Raw genomic sequence first — 18,116 nt, forward strand, 5'->3', positions numbered from 1 at the left:
GTTACAACCCTTTCGGGGGGCTATTTATAAAACTATTTTTATGGCTCTTTATAGAACCTATATGGAAAATGGTTCTAGAAAGATCCTTTTGAAGAACCATACAGGTTATTTTATTCTGGTTAGCCATATTATATTGTTACAATTCCTAAGGCGTTGTTTTTGTGTTAATTGAGAAGATGAATCAGGTGTGCTAGCCCTGCAATGGCTGGGGGTCCCTGAGGAGAGAATTGATAACCACTGATTTAGTCAACTGTTCTCAATTGACACAAGACCATACCTGAGCAGAGTACGAATTATACCATGACATTCAGGGGGGGTTCTCAAATTTTTCATTGGGAATTATTTTTATGAGTCTAATAGTAAAGACATGTAATTTAATGGTAAAAATGTAATTACCATTTAATGTGGCATAAACACAACCAGTCATTATGTTTTCATCTGATTGTCAAACAAATCACTTCAAAAAGTAGACTACCTGCACAAGTTTGTCCACTCCAAAGTAGTTTCAGAATCCAAATCCAAGCCATTTGATGAATGGAAAGACACATCCGTTATGAAACACAAAAAAAAGTGACATTCGGCCATTGTCATTAGGCCTACACTCTTGTTGCCCGAATTAATTGGTGCGTCTTGCTGACAAATTGACCTTTTTGTAAAAAGAAAAGTTATAACACCTGAAAAGGGGCTGAAATATGGGACCGTCCCGGGTGCAATAAGTCCAAGTAACAGATTGGAATAGTTTAGAAAATGTATGTTATTTATATTTAAGTAGCATAAGATTAATTAATCAATCAATGTACATGCAAAAACATTGATATTGAAACAAACAATTATAAAAATCAACCTGCAATAGAGTATGCTGGGAAATATGATAATAGTTAAACTCTCGTTATTAACCCAAACACTGGGGTTCTTTTACAATACTGAGTGTTAATTTAACATTTTACAGTGTTCATTTACCTATTGAATAACCACTAGAAATTTTACACTGAAAAAAAAATCAACACTAGTTAACACTGGCCAATGTGCTGTGTGCTATGAAAGGGACACATCTGCAGGCTTCCAGAACCTTTCAAGAACATTTTAGAATTCTGAAGAATTCTACAAGGAACCCCACACCTTTAACTCAAAGGTTCTTTTTCAGGCAAGAGTTCTACACGGAACCATAAGAGCTGAGGAAGAACCATTTAACAACGTTTACTTTTTAAAGTGTACTTCCAACACACAAATCAAATAAAAGTGTATTTGTCATATGCACAGGATACAGTGTAGTGTAATATATAGTACAATGAAATGCTTACTTGCAAGCTCTTCTGTCAAACAATGCAACAGCTGTACATGATATTCAATAGAATACATTTATAAAGACAAGAACACACATACAGTCTGGTATAAATGGCTCTCATGAGACATCAGCTATCTTTCCTTTTCATTTTCTGATGTTGTAGGATGGTAATTAGCCTAGTTGAGGCTTTAGGCTTATGTATAGTGACAGGAACAGGTGTTGTTCCTTCCCCTCAGTCTAAAATTAAAATGACCTGATTGATGTCTGTTTGTGTAATTGAACTTTGAACCTACGTCTTAAATCTTATTATATGTGTCTTGCAACTTTACATAGAGCTAATGTTGGCTACAGTGACTTACCTAATTGAAATCTATTCTACATTATGCAACCTGGACTCAGGGTTAGATGTAACAAAGTAAATGTAAATCCACCAAATGGTATGATATGTTACGTCTCGTATGGCATGTACTAATTTGTGGGTGTCATCAACCATTTTGTATATGTTACAAATTACAAATAGTATGATATGTTACAAATTGCAATTCGTACAATACATTATGAATTGTAATTCTTACAAATAGTTACAAAATAGCTCATTCCAATTTGTTGTGGCTAATGTTAGCTAGTTGGCTAGGTGGCTAACGTTAGCTAGGCTAGGGGTTAAGGTTAAGGTTAGGAGTAAAACAAAAAAGTAGTAAGTAGTTGCTAAAATGTTAAAGTTGTCCGTGATGAGATTCAAACACCAAACACACAACCGTTTGGGTTGCTCGATATATCTTTTTGTCTTATGTATCCATACCAAACATAACATACCCATATTAAATGAAGTGTCCTGGTTTACCCATTTACTATGTTACGTCTAGTTTCTGAGACCAGGCTGACATGACGTTAGGTTACTTTATTGGTCATCAACAATACATTGTTTCAGAGTACATACTGTGCTGCTGTCTTTGCGTACCGATACTGTCATTTCACCAGTAGAGGTCAGTGTAGTGGCTATATATTGAGCTATGAGCAATGTTCTGCTCAGTACGAGAAAACTACGTGGTGCGCGGCTCTTCCAGTGTTTACGGAGCTCCTTCAGTAATGTCAACAGCAAAGCAGATGCTAACCAGCAGCGGAACGAAATGATTTGCTTCAATCGTTTTATCACCCTAAACGTAAATATAGTTTCGTCAGACTCATGTGAGATGCCATATAGTCAATTTACTCTCCGCGGCAGCTAACTAACAGTTGTGTCTGAATTCCGGTGAGTATTTACTGCTAGATTGCTAACTAGCTAACATATCAGGCTAACGTTTGCATACCAACAAGCTGGTGACGTTATACCGGAATGTACACGTTGCTGATAGCTAATGTATTCTGAGCGTTGAAATGTGTTTTACCTAGCTAGCCTATCCACACAGCAAGCTAACTGGGCTTGGAGGTATATCAGTATATCAGTCACTCGTACACTTAGCTAGCTCTGTAGTTAAAGCTGTGTATGGCTAGCTAGCTAGCTAGCTAGCTGCTGTTAGCTAACTAACCCCTGCCTGGCCTGCTGGAGACAGTTGGCTGTTGCCAGAGTAGCGGATATACGAGAACGGAGTTCAGCGTTCCTCGGCTATTGCCAGAGATGTCACCACCCTTCTCTCTCTCTGTCTCTCTGTCTTGTTGTTTAGTATAATGAGTGACCTGTGCATATTAGCACCCCACACTAGTTCTCTGTATTGCGTTTTAATGGTTGCAAGAGGTGAGTGGGGAAATGCAATCGCATGGGGGACATGCCATGGGACAGTTTGTCTTGCCAGGGACACTGACCTCTATGTAGTCTGATTTTTTTTAACTAGGCTGTATTACACAATTACTCGGTGTATATACAGAGGTTTGTCTGACAGTGTACTGTAGGCTAGACTTAACGTTAGTCCTTTAGAAGTTTAGCTGAAAACTGCTTTTGAGTGACTACAATTTAACCAGACTGGAAGAAATGGAGAAGATTGTCTTGAAGCAGTGGAAAGTAAGTCACTCGTGTAGAAATATGTTATGCTAGACACGGAACCAGACTATTGCTGATTCAGTGAAACATGGTGACTGCCTAGTTCTCAGTGGCTTGTGTAATGGCAGTGTTTTCTCTTTAGAAATGGTACTGGCTCCTCCAGTCGATATGGGGACTTTTTGTCTATTCCATACAGTGCATATCTTTTCATGTGATATGCATGTTTCCTGTGACAATCTTAAAGAGCGACTGCCTTTTAAAAAGCTTTCCTCGTTTTGAAAATGGCTCATGTGGCATCGTTATGAGTTAGAAACATTTTATTCTAGTGTCAAAATTGACTACAACGTGTAAAGTCAGTCTCGTCCAAAACAGAGATTTACAAGGATACAGTAAGTTTTCCTTGTTTATTTCAATCCTGCTGGCAGCACCTAAGTAATCAATTCAGAGCGCAGCTGTACGCGACCCGATCATTTACATTTTAGTCATTTAGCAACTTACAGGAGCAATTAGGGTTAAGTGCCTTGCTCAAGGGCACATCGGCAGAGCTTTTTTTTCTTCTCCTCTCCACTTAGTCGATTCTATAGATGGGTTTGCTGAGAGCGTCAATGGGACAGATGTTCGTGTTGTGATTCTGGATGGCCAAATGGATAGCAACAATGACAAACTGCCATGTGGGGAATGCTAAGTGGCTGGTTTCATTACGTTTTTTTTCTTCCCCTTCTTGATTCCGTGTTTTGACTATGTTAATATGGCAACAGCAAAAAAATCGCTAACCAACAACAGTAACATTATATTTGATAGACAACAAGTGCTCATTGTGCAGCTGTATGTTGACAATGTTTATTGAATACAATGTAAACCAACCCCGTCCGTTTTGTCCCATAGTTGCTGAACAATCCAACCCGGTTTGTTAGACCATCAGTAAATTACACAATGCACATGGGACAATATTTAAAAGTTCAATAGCTCCAAATTTAATGACTTCACCTCAAACCAATTGTAAATTCATATACAACCATTGAAAGCATTTAATGAGACAACTAAAAGATGTGCGACATGAAAATAATTTTCTTGTGTAATTTGATGGTCCAGAACTATCCCCCAGAGATGAGGTAACCAACTTTGCCACGTTAAACACCAGCCTGCTGAAGCTAATTGGTGAAATAATTTGGTTAACTCTTCCCACCTGTGAGAGACCCACATCAAACCACACCCCAGACACAAAGTCATGTTTGAATTCAGTCACGGACACTAGCATTTCTTAATGAATCACATATAAAACGAGGTCAAATCAGGAATGCAGTCACCCTTTTTGAGAGCACGTGTTTGATTTGGGTTTTGGAGTCGAGATTAATATTTTGTTTTTTGTTGTCTTCTACAGTTTACAGAGTGAAGAGATGTCTAGTAGTACTCAGCTGAGCATCCGGCATTGGACCACCAAGCATGTAGCCAAGTGGCTGAAGGATGAGGGCTTCTGCCACTATGTAGACCTACTGTGCAACAAGCACCGTCTGGATGGCATGTCCTTACTCACCCTAAGTGAATATGACCTCCGCTCTCCCCCGCTGGAACTCAAGGTGCTGGGGGACATCAAGAGGCTGATGGTGTCCCTCCGCAAGCTGCAGAAACAAAACCTAGACATCCTGGAGGAGCTGGGGGTCCCGTTCGACGGACACTCGCCTCAGGGTGGGGACTGGCACTGCAACGGAGACTCCAGTAGAGAGTGCGATAACTCTAACGCAGACACAGCACCGGTTGGAGAGCAGTATCTTCAGTATAGGAATGGGAAGTACAAGCATGGAGGGAGCGGGAGGCTGGACCCTGAGTACTGGAAGACGGCGCTTAGTGCCGTCTATGTGGTGTTTGTGTTTGGATTTACCTCTTTCGTCATGGTGATCGTGCACGAGAGGGTGCCGGACATGCGCACCTACCCGCCCTTGCCAGACATTTTCTTAGACAGGTGTGTTGCTCATGTTGTTCGCCCACATCCTAAACGATGTATGTACGTTTAGACCGACTTGATCTTGTGACTTTTCAGCAAGCACCTCTTTTCCGATTATCAACATAACTGATGCTTTGGTGACGACATGGGGGAGGAACTAATCTGAATTTCATTAATTTAAACTCTTTTTCATAGCAAAAATGTTTTCCGTTTGGAGTAAATGGCTTCCGTTGCAAAATGTATTCATTAGTCGGTGTCCGACTAATGAATACAACCCTGACTAGGCTCTCAGAGCAACAGTGAAAGTTTGTCTTGATAGTGACATTATACATGATGGTGCACATGCAGCATCTTGTGATCTGTTAAAACAAGCAATCAAGCTGTTGAGGGGGGGAATCAGTCTGGATGGACATTGTGATACTTGCCCTACTTTCTGATAGCAACTGTCTATTATAAGCCTGACATGGTGTGTGTGTCCCAAATTGCTCCCATGAAGTGTACTACTACTCTATGGGCCCTGGTTGAAAGTAGTGCACTATATAGGAATGGGGTGCCATTAAGTGTTCTTGGATTGTCTAATCTTCTGTTCACAATGACTTCCATTGGGCGGCGCTTGAATTGTCCGGCTTGTTCTCACCGAGTGCTGAGTCCGACTTACTCGTGGTGTGATAATGTGGCAGATTACTGTTGGCGAAATGACTAAGCAGTAACTAGGCTGAATGTAGCTCTGTGTTTATGGTCTAGCAGGACTAGAGGTTGACGTGGAGACGCGGCATAGTGAAATAGCAAAAGGCCTTTTGTGAGAACTTTTAATGCAGGTTTGTCAGGTGTTATCCCAGTTGCGCTGGGTGACCCTTTTTGCATCCTTTAATTGGGATAGAAATCTACTAGGCTATTTAGTTTGTTCCAGTTAAGTAATGTTGAATATAGGTTAATACTTCAGGTTATTAGTGATTAGGAGTCAGTGACCCTTTTTTAATAAAGTTGTCTAAGCCTGGGAGAATAACCCACAGTGCTCCGTAGCAGACAGCTTGAAGATCAGCCTATAACCATTTTTCTTTCTTTTTAACAGTGTACCTAGAATACCATGGGCCTTTGCCATGGCAGAGGCATGTGGAGTCATCCTGTGTAATATCTGGCTGCTAGTTCTGCTGCTGCACAAGCACAGGTAGAGTACTGGCTACTGACTGGTCCATAGGAAAACATGTTCATCACACAGCCTAGACATTAATATTTTTTTTTTTAAGCTAGTGTCTAGAATGTCTCCCTGACTAGAATAGAGGAATCGTGTAGAATAGGAGTGTGTTGTCCAGGAGTTTTCAAGCTTCTCCTCCAGGGAACCTGTTTCATGTATTCAATCTATTCCAGAGCTAGCACACCTGATTCAACTAGTCAACTAAACATTAGGCTTTTGACTACATGAATCAGGTGAGCTAGTTTTAAGGCTACAACAAAATTGTGAAACTTAAGGGTCCCTGAGGAGAGGTTTGGAAACCATTGGCCTAGTTATTGAAGTTGTGGTAAGTGCTATGTTAATGTGTGTAATGTTTGCTCTGCTTAAGGTCCATTCTACTGCGGCGGCTGTGCAGCCTCATGGGAACAGTGTTCATGCTGCGTTGCATCACCATGTTTGTGACCTCCCTGTCAGTGCCAGGACAGCACCTGCAGTGCTCAGGAAAGGTACCACCGCTCCACTAACTAAATCAAAACTGTTTAGAAATGATGGACCTACATTTATAGTCTTCACTCTGTCCAGCTTGATAAAAAAAAATCCAAAAGTGATGGATATGACCATCTTTTTAGCAAATTGACGTCGAGCAAATGTAACTAATTTTAAGTTTGGCCCTCTGAAGTCGCACCGCGGGTCGCATTCGGTGAAGAAGGAATGCGACCCACGGTGGGGATTAGTTTACCCCCCTGCTGTACACAGGCTATGGGTGGCAATTTACACTTCTCACAACAGACTAGAATATCAATTGTGACTTTTTCCCTTCTCTTTCCCCTAGGTGTATGGTGATATGTGGGCCAAACTGCATCGAGCTCTGGCCATATGGAGTGGATTTGGAATGTCCCTCACAGGGGTCCATACGTGTGGGGACTACATGTTCAGCGGTCACACGGTGGTCATCACTATGCTCAACTTCTTTGTGACAGAATGTAAGTGTTCCATATCATTTATTGTTACTGTCCCCTTGGTGCAGACTATAAGATGTCATTGACTGTAGTGGGAAGAACTTCTGTACATCGTGTGTCCATCAGCTATAACTACATGAAGACCAGACCATAACTGAAACTCAAAACCATCTTAACACATTGTTCAATGTTCTGCTTGTATGTATTCACTAACAGATACCCCGCGAGGCTGGAACTTCATCCACACCTTGTCCTGGGTTCTGAACTTGTTTGGCATCTTCTTTATCCTGGCGGCCCATGAACACTATTCCATCGACGTCTTCATCGCTTTCTACATCACAACCAGGCTGTTCCTGTACTACCACACCCTGGCTAACACCAGGGCCTACCAGCAGAGTCGCAGGGCCCGCATCTGGTTCCCCATGTTCTCCTTCTTCGAATGCAACGTCAACGGCCCCGTGCCCAACGAGTACGGCTGGCCCTTCTCTAAACCCGCCATGATCAGGAGCATGATTGGGTACTAGGTGGTCTGCGACTCAGCCACGACGTTGATCTCTTCTAACACTGTTTACTCTGAGCCCCGTCGTGTCATTCTGCTGCTGCCTTCAAGGAGTTGCCAACTGTGGTTGTGTGATTATTGACTTTATATTCCAATAGCTGCAGAGACTGCAAACTGAGATGGCTTGTAGGGTCCTATTGGTGCGACAGGGTACGGGACACTTGACTACTCATATTCTGTGACTTAGTGGTTGGCGTTTGTCCCACGGCAGCCTGTTGAAAGGGATTAAACTAAGGATGTGTCCAAAATGACACCCTACTCATTTTATAGTGCACTACTTTAGACCAGAGCCCTATGGCATCTCGTCAAAATAATGCACTACATAGGGAATAAGGTGCCGTGTTGGATACATGCTAAAGACTAATCCTCCACTTCCTCTCTTCATTTGAAAAGGGATTGAGATTTTTGAAGATATTTCCCACACCTTTTGCCATGATCAATAACCAGGTTACAGATATGATGTAAGTGCTTTAGTCAACTCATCTCTTGTTATGCCTTACTGTTTATGGCATGACAGCGAACTCGACAGAGGAGTTGGCTAAAGCACAAACTGACCTGCTACTGCCAGGCTAGCATTTCCACGCTTAACAGCTCTTAACTTGCAGTCTGAGTGAACGTCGAAGGTAATGGCAAGCTAGAGGTTTTGGGGGGGGGGACATGAAAGTAGAATTCTCAGGCAGCCTATTGTAACCAAAAATGTTTATTTTTTAAGTCCAATAGAATTTGTTAATCTAAAGTTCAACAGTATTATAGTAAAACAAACTCTTGTTCATTTAGATATCCTGAGAAATTAGGGTATAATATTATTGTGGTGTTTTTATCTGGACTCTGGCTCTAATACAGGTACGGCCCACTTTTTTTTTTGTTTTTTTAAAGCAATTTTCAAAATGTCACAGATGATACTGTACCTGAATTTCTGTATAACAATATCTAAGTTCCAGATGTTGTGACCGGTCTTGTTACTTTATCTTTATTACTTTAGGTAGTGTGAAAAGCTTCTGCATTCCTTAAGACACTACTGTGGATTTTGGCTGTATTACTAGAATGTTGAATTAGTCACGTTGACATGAACTACACTACATGACCAAAAGTATGTGGATACCTGCTTGTCGAACATCTCATTCTAAAATCATGGGTGTTAATATGGAGTTGGTCCCCGCCCCTTTGCTGCTATAACAGCCTCTATTCTTCTGGGAAGGCTTTCCACTAGATGTTGGAACATTGCTGCTGGGACTTGCTTCCATTCAACCACAAGCATTAGAGGTCGGGCGTTGATGTTAAGCCGGGCTCGCCGTTGGTGTTTCAATTCATCCCAAAGATCTTCGATGGGGTTGCGGTCAGGCCTCTGTGTAGGCCAGTCAAGCTCTTCCACACCGATCTCAACAAACCATTTCTGTATGGACGTCGCTTTGTGTACGGGGGCAGTGTCATGCTGAAACAGGAAAGGGCCTTCCACAAACTGTTGCCACAAAGTTGGAAGAACAGAATTGTGTAGAATGTCATTGTATGCTGTAGCGTTAAGCTTTCCCTTCACTGGAACTAAGGGACCTAACCCGAACCATGGAAAAACAGCCCCAGACCTCAGTAGTGAGTGTTGCAACCGAGGACAGACATTTTAAAAAATGTATGCCCTTTAGCACTCGGCGGTCCCGTTCTGTGCTCTTGTGTGGCCTACCACTTTGCGGCTGAGCTGTTATTGCTCCTAGATGTTTCCACTTCATAATAACCACACTTACAGTTGACCAGGGCAGCTCTAGCAGGACAGAAATGTGACGAACTGGCTTGTTGGGAATGTGTCATCTGAGCTCATCAATAAGGCCATTCCACTGCCAATGTTTGTCTGTGAAGTTTGCGTGGCTGTGTTCGTTGATTTTATACATCTGTCAGTAATGAGTGTGGCTGAAATGGCCGACTCCACTACTTTGAAGAGGTGTCCACATACATTATACACACGCGTATGTGGTTTCCTTTATAATATTTGTATTGTTCAGGTATCCTACCTTTTCTGAACTATACCTTGCCGTAAACGGAGATCGCAAAAAGCAGCCAAAACTATGGAATGGAAAATGGTGAACAATCGTTTTTAAATATCATTCCATTTGCCAATAACTTTAGGTGTTATAGTAACATTGTCTTTTTATAAGAAATGCATATCTCAGATGTTGCGTACTCGCTTGTAATTTAGTAAATGCCCAGGCTTCGCGATAACATACAAGGATATAAATCCTTATAAAATAATAGTTTTACTACTTCCATAGATCCCTTGGACTGTCTTAATTTATTTAATTTTGTATGTCAATAGAATTGTTTTATTTTATTAAATATTTGATATACAGAAAGGATATTGCAATATACACTTGAACAGGAATATGTTTACAGTTGTGAGGAAATATATTTGTTTAAAACACAATGTGCTTTTATGTATAGGCTTGATTTTCAGAATCACCCTCTCACCCAAATCATTAAAACAAATTCCAACCAACACAAACCCCCACCCCACACAGTCCCTCTAATCAGATCTGAAATGGCCATTATTGGTTACAAACCACTTTTGTAAGACAATTAAGTATTACTTTACTGGGCAAAGATGTCAGTTCAACGTCTAGTTTTTATCCTACATTTGATTGAATTCACGCAAGTTGACAACTCAATGTAAGAAAATCTATATTTGAACCATGTCATTGGATATAAGTTAGGTGAAAAAAGGACACATTTTCCAAATTCCTTTTATGTTGATGACTTGAGAATCGGATCAGTTTTCCACCTTGATTCATCATCACATTTGTTTCTACGTCATAGATTTTTTTTATGTTGATTCTACCGGTTTGTGTCCAGTGGGTTAAGTCTCATCTCATCCCATGTTTTATTTGGAATTTCAGCTGTGGAATAGTTACTAGATCCCTTACATGCTATGAATCTTTTTATTACCCCCCCCCCAAATAAAGTAATGCATTGAACTTCTGGTTTGACTAATGCCAGCTCGTGCTAACTGCAAATCTATCATTTGCTGCTAAGATTTTTTTAATTTTTTTTTAGATATGTACAGGAGAATTATGACTTTTCTCTCATGTATTTGTTATTGTCATTTTTAACCCCCTCTAATAAATTGTTACTAATCCTTAACACTGGTGTGGTTATAATGGTGTGTTGCATACCTCCAAGATGCAGTAATTGGCTACCATTTGAAATGTAGCAATCAGACAAAGTGTGGTTGTATTGGGTTAATTAATGTCCTGCAAATGACATGTCTTTACCGTCATTAAACAGTTGACATCAATGATGTGATTCTTCAGAAGAGAAGGGTTTGTGAGTGTAGTGTGACATTGTCCCTATATGCTGACCTTGTTGCAGTTTCCCTACAAATGGTTAAAGTTAGTATTGGGGAGGGGAAGCTGATCTTAAATCTTTACCTAGTGAAAAGTCACCCTGGAGCACTGTGGGCAAGGCTGTAATTCAGTTAGCTACACGGTTAGAGGACATGGTGACACATCTGCACGGGATAGAGCCAGAGTGCAGTGGATTACAGTGGATTCTGGGAATCGGCTCAGAGCTATCCCGAGCAGTTTACATTTTTGAAATCCCGTCCAGTTGATGGCCATGGTTCCTACTGTGTCTGAGGTCCAGTGTCTAATCATGGATTTAACCTACTACTGAGTTTACATGCCAGGTCTGTCTGCAATGGAAAACCAGCATGTCTGTTCAGCCTGATCTTATTAGCTTAGTTAGTACCACTTCAGGTCAAGTCCTCTGACGGTGCTGATTCAGTGTTTACTGTTTTTAGTTAGCTAGACCACTGGTTTCTGTTTTGACCACCAAAAGCTTTCTCCAACCACACTGCAGCCCTCAGCTAGCAGCACAGTGATCAGCTCCAGCAAATGTTTATTTAATCACAGCTCAGTTCGTGTAATTCCTTACCATGCAGAATTCTTCCAGTTAAGGGTTTTTGAAGTGTTTGACAGCCCCTGTTATAGTTGCTAATCCAGCTGTCAACAAAATGCAAACCTCAAACTGTACAGAGAAAAGATGACTACTAGACATATTACCAGGATGTGTACTCTGAGCATGTGCTGACCAACTGGCAAGTGTCTTCACTGACATTTTCAACCTGTCCCTGACTGAGTCTGTAATACCAACATGTTTCAAGCAGACCACCATAGTCCCCGTGCCCAAGAACACTAAAGTAACCTGCCAAAATGACTACTGACCTATAGCACTCACGTCTGTAGCCATGAAATGCTTTGAAGGGCTGGTCATGGCTCACATCAACACCATTATCCCAGAAAACCTAGACCCACTCCAATTTGCATACCGCACCAACAGATCCACAGGTGATGCAATCTCTATTGCACTCTACACTGCCCTTTCCCACCTGGACAAAAGGAACACCTATGTGAGAATGCTATTCATTGACTACAGCTCAGCGTTCAACACCATAGTGCCCTCAAAGCTCATCACTAAGCTTAGGATCCTGGGACTAAACACCTCCCTCTGCAAATGGATCCTGGACTTCCTGACTGGCCGCCGGAGGTGTAAAGGGGAGGTAACAACACATCCGCCACGCTGATCCTCAACACGGGGGCCCCTCGGTGGTGTGTGCTCAGTCCCCTCCTGTACTCATGTTTACTCATGACAGCATGGCCAGGCACGACTCCAACACCAAGTTTTCCGATGACACAACAGTGGTAGGCCTGATCACCGACAACGATGAGAGAGCCTATAGGGAGGAGGTCGGAGACCTGGCCATGTGGTGCCAGGATGACAAGCTCTTCCTCAACGTGATCAAGATAAAGGAGATGATTGTGGACTACAGGAAAAAGAGGACTGAGCACGCCGCCATTCTCATCGATGGAGCAGGTTGAGTGCTTCAAGTTCCTTGGTGTCCACATCACCAACAAACTATCATGGTCCAAACAAACCAAGACAGTCGTGCAAAGGGCGCGACAAAGCCTATTCCCCCTCAGGAAACTGAAAAGATTTGGCGTGGGTCCTCAGATCCTCAAAAAGTTATACAGCTGCACTATCGAGAGCATCCTGACTGGTATGGAACTGCTCAGCTTCCAACCGCAAGGCACTACAGAGGGTAAGGCGTACAGCCCAGTACATCATTGGGGCCAAGCTTCCTGCCATCCAGGACCTCTATACCAGGCGGTGTCAGAGGAAGGCCCTAAAAATTGTCAAAGACTCCAGCCACCCTAGTCTTAGACTGTTCCCTCTGCTGCCGCACGGCAAGTGGTACCGGAGCGCCAAGTCTTGGTCCAAGAGGCTTCTAAACAGCTTCTACCCCCAAGACAAAAGACTCCTGAACAGCTAATCAAATTGCTACCCAGACTATTTGTATTGTCCCCCCCCCCTCCCTTTACACTGCTGCTACTGTTTATTATCTATGCATAGTCACTTTAACTCTACCTACATGTACATATTACCTCAATTATCTCGACTAACCTGTGCCCCCGAATATTGACCCCCTGTATAGCCCCTGTATATTGTTATTTTTACTGCTGCTCTTAAATTCAAATTACATTTTTTTTTACTTATTTTTTTAATTAACACTTATTTTTCTTAAAACTGCATTGTTGGTTAAGGGCTTGATAGTGAGCATTTCACTGCAAGGTCTACACCTGTTGTATGCGGCGCATGTGACAAATACAATTTGATTTGATATTATTAGCTAGCTGCTAGACCTATCGTGTTAGGTAAAGCACCGTGGTTTCTATGGTGATAAAGACATCTTCCAGCTGCCAGGTGTATTATTTGTAAAGACAATTGTATTAAGTAAATTAATACACAAATGTTAAAGTGTTTCAGTCTTGTATTAACAAAATTATTAAATATGGACATAGAAATACTCAAATAAACCCAGAACTCAGTCATCCTACTTTGATTTAGACAGGCAAAAAAACGAACACCTATATTTATAGGGTCCTGCGATCCTGGGGTCATGAGAGGTTGTTTTGCTTTCGCTGTTTCTCCTTCATCGCCCTCCAGCTGGATAGGACTGTCGCGACGCGGTGTTAGAAACTGCTTGAAAACAACGAACCAACTATCTGCACCAACGCAAAACTTCCAGTAAGTAATTGCCATAGTTCTGTTTGCTATCTAATTAGGTACCTTGCTTGCCAGCTAACTAGCTAAACGTTAGCTAGGTAGGGGATGTGGCCGGGATCCAGCGCTGAGAAATCTGTAGCCAGATAGCTAACGTTACATGGATAGCTAACTAGCTAACGTTAGTCCATTGTCAAGGGTAAATACATGTCCCGATCTTTGACATATTAACTACAGTATAACTAATTACATTTGGACTTTTATTCGAGGTCGAAATATGATGTGCCATTGCCTAGTTACCTAGCTACGTCTTATTGTCTAGTTCAAGTTGAGAGAACAGATTGCTGCTGTGAGCAAATCCCTGTCTGTGATGTAATGGCTTGTTAACTTGCTCGCCGGCTAGCTATTTTGCTAACGGCTACTAGCTAGCTAACTTGACTTTCATTGAACCAGCCGCAAGTCACATTGATATTGCATATTGTAACGATCTACTGTAGCTAGCTAGGCAAGCAAACAACTTGAGACTTGGCAGGGGCTTTTGACGTGCTAATATCGACGTCAAGATGGCTGCTTGCAGATAACCTTGTTCTTCAAAGCTTTACGTGTGTAGAGATGGTTGTGTAGCCCTGGCTATATCCCATAAAATGTGTTCACACTCCTACGAGGAGATGATCCGTACATTCCCTATTATCTGATCAGTTACTTGGTGGTGGAGTACACTGCTACTAGTTAATAAATGGCGAACAACATGCATGTTAGGACTATCCCTTTGTGGCAATACCATCTATGTCCTACATTTGCTGCAATAGGCTACATGCTGAACTCGGTCAGTAGTACTATGATAGCATAATTTGACATCTGCCATTTTCCTTCTTGTCACAGGTAGAATGGCTGTCCCTCCATCATATGGTGACCTTGGTAAATCTGCAAAGGACATCTTCAACAAAGGATATGGTAAATGTCTTTGAAACTGGTTGGTTTACCCCTGTAGGAATGATGAGCAGGACACACATTGACATTAATGTAACAGGGACCTCTTCTGACAACTTAAACGTTCACATCACTTTCGTTTGGCCTCTCTTGAGCCCGTAAGGGAATGTTTCCATCAATGCACAGAACACATTTCACACTGACATGACATTTTACAAGGAAGTTAACATTACACCCGGGCATTCAATTTGTTCAAGACATGTCACAATTGGGCCGACTGGATCAGTATTCTCCATGTAGTAGTCCATTTGGCAAGTATTTAAATGTTAAGGAGATGCTAATCAAAACAAGGTTAACGCCACTACCTTAATATGTAATGGAACATGTGGTGTTCTGAATGTTATGGTTTGTTCTTTTATTAGGTTTTGGATTGGTGAAACTTGATGTCAAGACTAAGTCTTCAAGTGGAGTGGTGAGTTTGGCTTTTCAACCCTGCCAGGGCTACTGTACATTCTGGTCCTCCATAGCAAGATATAGGCGTGCTAAGTCTGTCATTATTGTTATTTAGGAATTCAAAACCTCTGGCTCATCCAACACTGACACCAGCAAAGTCAATGGCAACCTGGAGACCAAGTACAAATGGGCTGAATACGGCCTGACGTTTACAGAGAAGTGGACCACAGACAACACTCTGGGGACTGAGATCACTGTTGAAGACCAGGTAGAGAGGAGAAACCAGTCTATACTGTAATTTGTAAGCTTTCTATTCAGTTATGCTTAGTTTTTTTTCTTCCATAGATCACCAAAGGACTGAAACTTACGTTCGACACCCAGTTCTCACCTAATTCTGGGTAAGGGTTGTGGCTTTTTTAGTTTCAAGCACAACTAAATGTTTCTCACCAGTCATTGAAACCCTGAGGTGGATAACATTTATCATGCATGTTCAGCACTGCATAGTCCACCACCAATCTTCCTTTGTTGAAAATAATCAGTGATGACTGAACTGGAACAACAGAAATATGAGACTGATGTTTATTAATCCTATTTTCCTCCTCTATTCTCCTTCTAACAGCAAGAAGAGTGGTAAGGTGAAGACTGCGTATAAGCGTGAATACGTCAACTTGGGCGTGGATGTAGACTTCGACTTTGCCGGCCCGGCCATCCATGGGGCAGCAGTGGCCGGATATGAGGGATGGCTGGCAGGCTACCAGATGACCTTCGACACGGCGAAGTCCAAAATGACCCAGAGCAACTTCGCTGTTGGCTACAAGACGGGAGATTTCCAGCTGCACACCAATGTGTAAGCTTCATATGGATTGTATTTTTGGAGGACTTGTGTCTCAGCAGTGAAGTGAAAAGTATGACTGTGTTTCTACTAGAAAGATGGTCACCTTTGTGCTTATTGGTAACTATGGTTACATCGATTTTTAATAGGTTGTATCGATTTTTAACAAGTTACATCGATTACATCGATTTTTAATAGGTTGTAGGTTGATTTGAGCATTTCAGTTCATCTTTTGTTGAGTTATTATTAAACAAAAAGGGCTTTTCATCAGACAAGGATAACACAATATGTATGTTTATGTCCTATATCCCAGTAATGATGGCACAGAGTTTGGAGGGTCCATTTACCAGAAGGTGAATGACAAGCTGGAGACTGCTGTGAACCTGGCCTGGACAGCAGGCAGCAACAGCACGCGCTTTGGCATCGCTGCCAAGTATCAGCTGGACTCCAGTGCCTCCATATCTGTGAGTGCTGCTCTTTTGGTTGTCTTGTTTATCAGCCTGACGGCTGTTTAATATTCAGACTGGTTCTGCAGGATTAGTAGTTTATTAAATGGGAATGGGTTGTGTCAAATGAGATATTTTAGGAAGTAACTGGACAATTAAGTGACGTTCTTACGCAATGCCAATAATTATCATAACCCGTTGTATTCCATTGTTAATTGTATGTCTTTGTTATATTTTCCAGGCTAAAGTTAACAATGCCAGCTTGGTGGGAGTGGGCTATACCCAGACGCTGCGACCAGGTAAGAACTGGCTCACTACTGTGCAATAGCACTGCCAGCCATCACCAAAGTGGATTATTGTAGCTAAGTTATTTATTTTTCCTGTTCTGCAGGTATGAAACTTGTCCTGTCTGCACTGGTCGATGGTAAGAGCATCAACGCCGGTGGCCACAAACTGGGACTGGGCCTGGAGCTAGAGGCATAAGTATCTAGCTATCCTTTCTAGTGAAGTCTTCATATTTGAATATTTGAGGGAATATCAGAAGAATTTGGCCTTATTTATTTCCAACCCAACAACCAGTAAGGGATGTCTCAAAGGAAAGTGATGAATCTAATCTAAAACATCCTCAACATAGCCCTCAGTTCTGTCAGTTAGATGGATCCCTGACTTATCAGCCACTGTCATTTCCTTTCAGTTGGTTTGTACTCAGTCATCCTGTGTGTCCTATGAACAGTAGCCCAGTACTACTAAGCCTGTTATGTATTGGTTTGTACTCAGTCATCCTGTGTGTCCTATGAACAGTAGCCCAGTACTACTAAGCGTGTTATGTATTCAGTCATGTATTCCTGTACTGTACCACTAGTGAAATACATCCTCCTTCTCAAAGAGCGTGTTCATTCTGCATGTTTTACGTTTGTTTTATTGGTTTGGCTCGGACAATCCGAGGAGGGTTATATTAAGATGTATACTTTGATTTAATTCTATATATAATAACAATGTTATGTTGTCATTATGTGACAATCCTGAACTGTTGTTTTGCACACTAGCAAATTATATTATATCTTAATTTATATCCTTTCTTTCCCTGTTTCATTTGCACATATAGTAGCCTTCGGTTAGCAACGCTTTGCCTGTTGTCAGGACGACTCAGAATGTTCATCACGTATTCTAGAGACCTTAAACCTCTATTCTATTGGGTGATGATCTATTTAGATCATATTCTTGAGGACATGTTAATTAATTATGCTTACTGCTTCGCCACCCATTCTGCGGTCTTTGGCAGACCCATACGATCTTGATTACCTAACCTGTTTCCTAGTTGAACACGGTAATATAACTTGCACGACATTGCCAAATGGGATTTTCTGGGTGTCATTAGAAAGGAAAAGGGGAAACTATTATAACTGAGCGAATCCTCCACCTTCCCTTAGCTGTGTATAAATGATATGACTGGGAAACCAGAAACCAAGTCCACTTGTCTATGTCTACCTTTACAATAAAGTCTTTAAACAAGTCAGTC

The 18,116-nt window shown here is 41.7% G+C and overlaps 2 protein-coding genes across 3 annotated transcripts; both read left to right on the forward strand.

Moving 5' to 3' along the window:
- The first annotated feature begins 2,318 nt into the window (after window positions 1-2,318).
- Window positions 2,319-8,844, forward strand: LOC115201711 (sphingomyelin synthase-related protein 1-like). 2 transcript variants are annotated; one of them, XM_029765540.1, is made up of 6 exons: window positions 2,319-2,534; window positions 4,642-5,220; window positions 6,275-6,370; window positions 6,765-6,882; window positions 7,209-7,359; window positions 7,552-8,844. In XM_029765540.1, exons 2-6 carry the CDS (start codon window positions 4,658-4,660, stop codon window positions 7,857-7,859), a joined length of 1,236 nt encoding a protein of 411 aa, XP_029621400.1. In that variant the 5' UTR covers window positions 2,319-2,534; window positions 4,642-4,657; the 3' UTR covers window positions 7,860-8,844. The 2 variants fall into 2 exon arrangements, with proteins under 2 accessions (XP_029621400.1, XP_029621401.1); XM_029765541.1 differs by lacking the exon at window positions 2,319-2,534 and adding an exon at window positions 2,810-3,281.
- Window positions 8,845-13,822: 4,978 nt separating this feature from the next.
- On the forward strand, window positions 13,823-18,113 carry LOC115201712 (voltage-dependent anion-selective channel protein 2). Its single transcript, XM_029765542.1, has 9 exons — window positions 13,823-13,960; window positions 14,819-14,890; window positions 15,289-15,338; window positions 15,435-15,587; window positions 15,665-15,717; window positions 15,939-16,166; window positions 16,465-16,615; window positions 16,839-16,896; window positions 16,989-18,113. Exons 2-9 carry the CDS (start codon window positions 14,824-14,826, stop codon window positions 17,078-17,080), a joined length of 852 nt encoding a protein of 283 aa, XP_029621402.1. The 5' UTR covers window positions 13,823-13,960; window positions 14,819-14,823; the 3' UTR covers window positions 17,081-18,113.
- Window positions 18,114-18,116: the final 3 nt, after the last annotated feature.

This window comes from Salmo trutta, chromosome 10 (assembly GCF_901001165.1).
Source record: "Salmo trutta chromosome 10, fSalTru1.1, whole genome shotgun sequence".
NCBI classification, from domain to species: Eukaryota; Metazoa; Chordata; class Actinopteri; order Salmoniformes; family Salmonidae; genus Salmo; species Salmo trutta.